The 9,519-nt window shown below is 42.6% G+C and overlaps 1 protein-coding gene across 1 annotated transcript in view; it reads right to left on the bottom strand.

Moving 5' to 3' along the window:
• The window catches only part of CIDEA (cell death inducing DFFA like effector a), a 234,132-nt gene extending 229,589 nt beyond the window's left edge, over positions 1-4,543 (bottom strand). The window contains exon 1 of the mRNA XM_078687599.1: positions 4,396-4,543. Within this exon, the coding sequence (XP_078543725.1) occupies positions 4,396-4,448 (53 nt within the window). The 5' untranslated portion in view covers positions 4,449-4,543. The remainder of the gene's footprint in view (positions 1-4,395) is intronic.
• Positions 4,544-9,519: the final 4,976 nt, after the last annotated feature.

Below are 9,519 nucleotides of genomic sequence, written 5' to 3' on the forward strand. Positions count from 1 at the left end.
TATAAATCGTATATTTAAATCGTAGTGCCACGTCTACGTTCAAAGGCCATTCGTTATCTAAACACAGCAGAATTTTCCCAGAAAAAAGCGCTCCTTGTCTTACTAATTTCTGATCATGAACAGTGTGCACATGATAAAGCTGTAAAATTGTTGTAACGCGGCACCGTGTCTTCCTCTGAGCACTGCAGAGAAAGCCACCTCACGGGTATGAAGGCTGGGTGTATCGGCCATTATTTCTCGCCTTCTTTCTCTCTCACTTAAAATGGCTTTCCAGTCACCACTCTTGCTGCTGACTGCAGTCTGTCCCGATTGAGAGAATGAAAGTTATATGTGCATTAAAACGTTTTGTGAATAGATGGCTTTCAAGGGGCGCATTCAAAATTGACCATTACCCCCTCCCTTATCCCAGTTCCTACCCTCAGGCCTCTTCTAATTGTTACCCCTCGGCACCACCTTCATCTTTGTTCGTTAATGAACTTTAATTAAGCGCCACTCGTGTGCCAGCTGGCCAGGGCCTGTCTGCACCCCTCGACGCCCTCTGCACTTCTTGGAGCTACTCCACAATTAGTGTTTACAGCTCACCAAAGGCGCAGCAGTGCGGGACCCCGAGGCAGCACAGAGCTCAGAGACATGTGATGTCCCGGCGGCAAACAGACACCAGTGTGATCCTCAGCACAGTACTACTGGTTCTTTTTAATAAGAGCGTATCCATTATTTTAAATTGGGTTGAAGAATGCTACCGAAAGGTTGACTCCACCCCGCTGAGAATGTAATCTGTGTACTGCAGGTAACAAACAGTGGTCGGTCATTGCCAGTAAAATAGCTCAGTGAGCTAAATAAACTACGCTGCTGAGAATGTAATCTGTGGGTAATACCCAGTGGTCGGTCATGTTTTTTATGGATTTATATAGCGCAAACTCGATCTTAAGGTATTGGAGTGCTTTACATCAGCACCAGTTACGTTACACAAGGACACATTCATTGATAGTAAAATAGCTCAGTGAGCTAAGCGCTTGCTGCTGACTGCAGTCTGTCCGGATTGAGAGAAAGAAAGTTTTATGCGCAATAAAATGTTTCGTTAATAGATGGCTTTCAAGGGGCGCATTCAAAACGTGACCATTACCCCCTCCCTTATCCCACTTCCTGCCCACAGGCCTCTTCTAATTGTTACCCCTCGGCACCACCTTCATCTTTGTTAGTTAATGAACTTTAATTAAGCGCCACTCGTGTGCCAGCTGGCCAGGGCCTGTCTGCACCCCTGGACACCCTCTGCACTTCTTGGAGCTACTCCACAATTAGTGTTTACAGCACACCAAGGGCGCAGCAGTGCGGGACCCCGAGGCAGCACAGAGCTCAGAGAAACCAGACTACACACTCTATCTATCTATCTATCGCCCTCCCTCTATCTATCTATCTATCTATCTATCTATCGCCCTCACTCTTCGTTCACCCAGGTGTATAAATGATCTGTTAGGTGTTCACCATTTGATTCAATGCCTATTAGACTCCCCACTTGACTCATGTTTTGATTATTGTTTTGATATTGGTTTTTATTCCTGTATATGATAATTGTACCTACTCCCCTTATGTCACTATGCTCCATCGTATAGCTCATTCCTCGTTCACTCAGGTTTATAAATGATCTGTTGTGTGCACTATTTGATTCAATGCCTATTAGATTCCCCATATTAGGCTCATGTTTTGATTTGTTACCTTCCTTTCTCTCAAATTGTAAAGCGCTCCGATATCTTTCGGGATCAAGTTTGCGCTATATAAAACTTTATAAATATAAATAAATCTCTCTATCTATCTATCGCCCTCACTCTCTATCCAACGCCCTCACTCTATCTCTATCTATCGCCCTCACTTTATCAATCGCCCTCACTCTATCTAAAGCCCTCACTCTACCTATCACCCTCACTCTATCTATCTATTGCATCACCACATAATCACTCAGGGGCACCACAGCATCACTCGTCGCCACCACAGCATCACTCAGGGGCACCACAGCATCACTGAACGCCACAGCATCACTCGTCGCCACCACAACATCACTCAGCACCACCACAGCATCAATCTGTGCAACCATTCAACAACAACTGGTTCAAATATTTTCTCTCAATGTTTCAAGCTTTATTACAAATGTCACAAAAAGATGTTAATATTTCACTTCTGTTCTTGGATTTTCGTCACAATAAAATACACTGAACATAATCTTCACAAAAGTTATTTACAAAAGTTTAAGCTATTGCCTTTATAGATTACAATAACTTATTTTAAGTATTAATTAATAAAAATAATTAAAAGCCATTGTTATTTGTAATATCAATACATCTAAGTCACGTAAATACAACACATTGTATTACAAATGCTATAGGTGTCACATTTGCGAAAGTTATAACTATTGGCATTGTAAATGACAAAGCTATTATTAATGCTATTTTCAAAACCAACACATAAATAAAAAAAAATTCATTTACAATACCAATAGCCCAAAATTTCCTAATGAGAGACCTATTGCATTGCAAATGCTTGTTGAGATTGCCTATGTGCAGGGGCATAGTGAACCCTGCCCCACCTCAACCCTTGCTTTAGGAACTACAGCGAGGGTGAAGTTCTTGATGGGTCTCATAATTAACGTGAAACGGTGAGTGAGTAAGTAAGTGAAGGGATGGATGGATGGCTGGATAGATGAGTGAAATGATAGATGGATGAGTGAAGGGGTGGATGATGGGCGAGTGGATGGATGAGTGAAATGATGGATGGATGAATGAATTGATAAGTGAAAGGGTGTATTGATGAATTGATGAGTGAACGGGTGAATGGATGGACGGATGAGTGAAAGGGTGAATGGATGGACGGGTGAGTGAAAGGGAGGGTAGATGGACAAAAGGATGGATAGATGAGTAAAGGAGTGAAAGGGTGGATGGATGAGAGAAAGGATGGATGGAGGAGTGAAAGGATGGATGAATGATAGGTTCAATGGATGGATTCATGAGTGGATGAGTAGATGGAAGGATGGATGGCTAAGTGAAAGGGGAATTGAAAGGGGATGCGTAAATGGATGACTGAATGGGTAAATGGGTGGAAGGATAAGTGACTGGATGGATGAATGAGTAAGTGAAAGGATGGCTGGATAGGTAAATGGCTGGATGGATTACTGAATGGATGGATGGGTGGAAGAGTGGATGGATGAGTGCACAGATGGATAGGGTGGATGGATGGATAATGGATGAGTAAAAGTGTGGATTGAGGGATGGATGTGTGAAATGATGGCCGGAAGGATACATGATGGGATAGGTTTGTAAATGGTTGAATATGGACATGGATGGGCACACAGATGGAAGCCAGAATGAATGGTGAAAGACTGAATGATGGATGAAAGTATGATTACACATTGTAACCCCCATTATAAATATTTCCTATACATTGACTTTCACATTTATATGAGTGATTGTCTCTTATATAATATGTGTGTGTTGTAACGCACCCCAACACTCTGCCCCACGTACTTGGGATGAGTAGCGCTATAGAAGAAATTAAATACACACGAGAGAGGGTCTATGTGAAGATGAGGGCGCCATTGGAGGGTGGTAGCAAGACCAGACCGAACATCAGGCATTTTCTCGGGGAGCTGGAAAGGTGGGGGCGGTTTTGTTACCACAAAAAGACCTGCACATTTGCTTAAAGCTGCGCGCATACTGACAAACATGAAGTGCACAATTGTCTCAACCTAATAGAAACTTATTTTTACTTGTACTGTAGGGGTTGTCTATTTACTTATATACAATTGCGCAACCTCCTCTGATGCGTCTGTAAAACTTAACTATTGTCCTGAATTTTGACCACCTGTCCTGAATTTTTGTCATGAATTTTGACCCTTTGTCCTGAATTTTTACACTCGCGGTCCGGAGTTTGCACCCATGCCAGTTGGTCACCCAGGTCACACCTGCCCACGACGTCAGACATTCGTGGAGCTGATGCATTTGCCCACTAAAACCTAATTAGACCAGGATACAGTCACACATACAATAACCTTCTCCCACAACATTTTACACCGCAGAACCCTCCACTATTAGATCATCTAGTAGACGAAATATGTATAAAACTACCTCAATTGTACCAGGAGTCCATACAAAGACTAGTTAACCCAGACCTATCTGGAATATAATAAATTAGCCCGAAAAAAGAGGCGTTACCAATGGGTTCCGAGATGTATTCGGCAGATTACGTAAAAATATATTATTTGTAATATTCTCCCTTCAAAGAAGATCAACATAAACAAACGGCGGTAGAGAGTAAACAGTGGCAAACCCACAATGTTACGGTCAACCCTTGTTTCCTCCAATATTGCACAAGCCAGTCGCTCCGCCGCTATCTCAATATGCGGTTCACCTGAGCAAGGTTCGGGGGGTTAGGGCGCTCGCACACTCCCGGGCAAACTCCATGCTCTCGTTCAGTAAGCACTGACTAATTCCGGGGCGTCAAGACACAGGACCTCTTTTATGTCTACAGCTGCGGCCCATGACATCACCGCCTCCTGGAAACGCCCCTCCAAACTTCACATCAGATGCCTTTCACCTACTTACGCTGGAGGATAGGCCACGCCTCCTTGCGCACGGACTAGTTCCTGAAATTAGGGGCGCAAGTTTCTAGAGCCGAAGAAGACTCCCGTTAAGGGCCAGGCGAGAGATGGTGCTGGCGCTCTCCTCCCCATAACCGCATTCCTGAATTTCCTCACTACCACTCTCCAATAGTGCACCTAATCTCTTCAACAGCCTTTCTCTGACGTACTTTTCCCATGTGTATAGTGCTACTCGTAGTTCACTCACGTTCCTGAGATCTGATGGTACAGGGTACATCTTCTTTGCTGCAGGCACAATAACCATCCGCACTACTTTATGATGAGCCAAAACTGTCACTAGACACATTTCCTAACTCTCACCTGGAGGAACATTATTCACCAGGGTTATCATGCCATTTTAATTGCTGCCTAAAAACTACCAGATGCACAAGGAACTTTATGTGCTTTTAAACCAAAAACAACAATACACAAAAAGTTGCTGGCTCCACACTCTACTTTTTATCTCCAAAACTCAGAGTAACAAACAAATCCTAGTCTTATGTTTGTTGGGTATATTTATGTTTACCCTTTTAAATACATTTTTTCATTTTTTGACTTTTCATTTTTCTTTTAATGAGAAAGAACACTATACATTTAGCATACATTTACACATATATACACAACATTTTCACAAATTACACATATCCATATTATATACAATCCTTATCTATATTGTACTACTTCCTACCCACAAACAATGACTCTCTATGTGGTATTTCTCAAGTAGTAATAACTAAACATAAACAACAATAATGAGCAAAGTCATGCTTAAAGAAAGATAAAAAATAGGACTTAGAGCGTTATTTTAAGTCAGATTCACAATGAATGTGATTATTTTATCTTTCCTTTATGCCGACGCGTTTCGAATCCAGTATAAACAATTGCCGGATTCTCATCAGGGCTCTGTCGTTTTTGGGTGTCTATGGAATATATAGAGAAAAGGAGTTTTTTAGTTCTCAGTATTTAAGTGTACCCCTAACGGTAAATATCCCCACTTAATTACGTGTACCTGTTATCTAGCTTGACTGCTCCCACAGGTGCACTTCTTTTTGTTGGCGCAAGATACTCCAATTTGTTTGTTTTGGAAGAAGAAGAATCTCCTAGCGTGCAAATAAAATATTTGTCACTCACAATAATGTGCCGGTTCCAGGGTGCCTAAATACCAAAGCTCCCACTGGTCCTACCTTTTAATCAATAGACGTGTGTGAAGGCTCCTAGTTATGAAATCCTTTCCTAGACACAATCTGAAAGATTAAAATCGACCCTTAATTTTGTGCATGAAGCATAACATGCCTCTGTTTCTACTCTCAAAATAAAACGTACCTCCATAAGTTTGCGTGTCTCGAGTGTGGCAGGCGTTTCCTCGCCGCCCGTTCGTTATCTCCTTTCAATTCCCCGCGCTCTGTCACCAGTGAGGCATTTATCCTGTGTATAATTATAACCTCGTTAGTTGGAGGTGAAAGAAATAAGAGCGCCTAACGCTTTCCTGACCGCAGCGCTATCATACCTGTTAATCGCATATACTCGTTTGGTCCGCAAACAAGCTGTAAACACGGCGACCATATTGGGTCCCTCCCATATAAAACCAATCTTTGAGGTGCATTCTGGTCAATGGAGTTTTGATCGCGCTATATGTTAACAGGAGATATTTACAGAAGATGCAGAATATAAAAAGGGCTTTAGCTGCATAAACACGAAGTGTAGCCGTGACCTGATGGTCCACACAATAGAAACAGCGCAAGGACTCTGTGCAAAAGAGTTACAAGAAATAGAGGAGCTAACTCAAACTATCAAGGACAGCCAGTTGGTGCCTGATGCCAAAGCTCTTTTGGAAAAAATAGAGAAGGAAATACAGTCCTTTAAAGACAACACCATCAATAGTAAGACTGCACCATACGAGAGGGACTAAAAATCTTTCACATTAGAAAAAACATATCCTTTTCTAAAAGACGATTATTACTCACAAGCAGACTCACGTGGAGCACTACATAACTACCAAGGGAGGTCACGTAGTAGGTTTAAAACTTTCTCTGAAACCTCTTCATCAGATTCTTCTGGATCAGAAACGAGAGGAAATAATAATAAAAAGCAAGCATCTTTTTTAGAGAAAGGTCAGCAACCAAAAGTAAGATTCAAAACACCATGGGAGATGCACACAAGGAGAAACTTTTACAAGTCATAGGGGGTCCCTCCACTATAGTCAACTTATCAACGAAAGAATTAACAAGAGATGAAGAGTCGGTTTTAAATCTAGGACTCAAATTTGTCCCTTGCAGACAAACGGACTTCACAAAAATTAAATTAGAGACAATCGAGTTCTGCCGTAAGATCAGACTCAAACCTTTTTTTGCGAACCAACAGCCAAGTGCAGATAATGAGATCACGGGCTTAAGAAATAGATCCACCTTTGTACCAAGTCAAAATATTCCCAAACAGGTTTATGCGTTCGAGCAGATAATGCTGTCATCCATAAACAAATTGGAAAAGAGTAACAAATATGTCTAGCAGAATATCAGTAGGGGACAGCGAGTTGCACTTAAAAATCTAAAAGAGGACCCGACAGTTGTGATTAAACAGGCCGATAAAGGCGGTGCAGTTGTCATCTGGCCCAGGGATAAATACATAGCTGAAGGTTTGTCACAGGTGAACAACCAGATTTGGTACAGGAAATTACAGGAAGATCCTGTTAAGCAGATACAAGCATTGATAGTAGAAATTGTCCAAATTTGGAAGGGATAGTGGTTTTTTGGGTCCAAAAGAAGGTGAGTTCTTGTTGAAAAAGTTTCCAAGAACCCCTGTGGTATACTTTTTGCCAAAGATCCATAAAAATTTGAATGATCCCCCAGGATGACCCATCATATCTGGGTGCGATTCATGCCTCGAACCCCTCTCCAAATACGTTGACTTCTTTCTGAAGCCATTTGTGAGTAAAGTCAAAGCATATCTGAGAGACACTACCGACTTTCTGGTGAAGGTCGAAGGTACGCCATTTGATCCAACAACACAGCTTATGGTAACGATGGATGTGACATCCCTCTATACGCAAATCCCTCAGGACGAAGCGTTGGAGGTGATGGAGCTATATCTGGATTTGAGAGAAAGACCCCATAGGGTACCCACATCATTAATTTTAAAACTGGCAGAAGTAGCTCTGAGAAAGAAAGACTTCCGCTTCAGTGATGAATTTTTTATGCAAATTAAGGGCACCGCGATGGTGTGTCCTTATGCTCCTGAAATGGCTGTACTGTATATGAAAAGAAATTTGTTGAAGAGAATAACCCTTACAAACAGCACATTATACAGTGGCTAAGATATATTGACAACGTGTGGTTCCTGTGGCAGGGGAGCCACAACGAATTGTCTGGAATTCCACGAGTGGTTAAACTTGAAACATCAGGATATAAAATTCTCTATAGACTCCAGTTGTGTGAAGATGACATTCTTAGATGTTGAAATCACATGTGCAGATGGCCATCTAAAATCTTCTCTTTATAAGAAAAAAACTGATAAAAACACCATTCTCCACTATAAAAGTGCGCATCCCAGGAATATAAGAGCTAACTTACCCTATGGGCAACTACTCCGTATAAGAAGAAATTGCTCAGAAATAGTGGAGTATGACCAACATGCGCAGAGTTTCTGTGAGGAAATGACCCAAAGAGGGTATCCGAGAAAATTACTGAAACATTCTTACAAGAGGGCACGCTACACTCCACGAGAGTGTTTGCTTGAAGTAAAACAAAAACGCGAACTCGAAAGAATGGTCTGCGTTACTACATACGGTCCAGACACCCACAAAATAAGACAAATGGTTCTTAAGAACTGGCATCTTTTAGAAAGAACTAGAGTGCCCTTTTCCCAGTCCTATATTTGCATATAGGAAGAACCAGAATATCGGCCAGCAAATTGTACGCGCTGATATTGCTTTGCCCAAACCCAAAAATGACCTTCTGTCACAATGGTTCAGAAAAGGGGGTGGTGATGAACAGAGTGCCTGAATTAAGCAGACCACTCTTACCCAGTCCAAAGATCAGGGCTTGATCCATCACCGTTTTTTAGCTCACTGCACCATCCCAGCTCAGAACTTGGCTATATGCAAATTAGTCTGTTCCTGTCCCAGTGCATGATGGGAACAGGGCAAACCAAACTACCAAGCCAATTCTTATACTGGGAAGGAAACAAGCTTCCGGGGACCGGTTTCTGCCATTTCAGGCGTCGTCGGCCCGGCTTGCTTGAATCCTGATGGTGCAATGAGCAAGGGACCCACATCTGAGTATACCCTTCCACGCTTATGGTGGACAAAATGATTCAGAAAAGGGGGTGGTGATGAACAGAGTGCCTGAATTAAGCAGACCACTCTTACCCAGTCCAAAGATCAGGGCTTGATCCATCACCGTTTTTTAGCTCACTGCACCATCCCAGCTCAGAACTTGGCTATATGCAAATTAGTCTGTTCCTGTCCCAGTGCATGATGGGAACAGGGCAAACCAAACTACCAAGCCAATTCTTATACTGGGAAGGAAACAAGCTTCCGGGGGCCGGTTTCTGCCATTTCAGGCGTCGTCGGCCCGGCTTGCTTGAATCCTGATGGTGCAATGAGCAAGGGACTCACATCTGAGTATACCCTTCCACGCTTATGGTGGACAAAATGATTCAGAAAAGGGGGTGGTGATGAACGGTGATGGATCAAGCCCTGATCTTTGGACTGGGTAAGAGTGGTCTGCTTAATTCAGACACTCTGTTCATCACCACCCCCTTTTCTGAATCGTTTTTGGCCACTATAGGTGTGGCAGGGTATACTCAGACATGAGTCCCTTGCTCACTGCTCCATCAGGATTCAAGCAAGCCGGGCCGACGAGGCTGAAATGCCAGAAACCGGTCCCCGGTAGCTTGTC

The sequence above is a fragment of the Lissotriton helveticus genome, chromosome 4_1 (genome assembly GCF_964261635.1).
Source record: "Lissotriton helveticus chromosome 4_1, aLisHel1.1, whole genome shotgun sequence".
Lineage (NCBI taxonomy): Eukaryota > Metazoa > Chordata > Amphibia > Caudata > Salamandridae > Lissotriton > Lissotriton helveticus.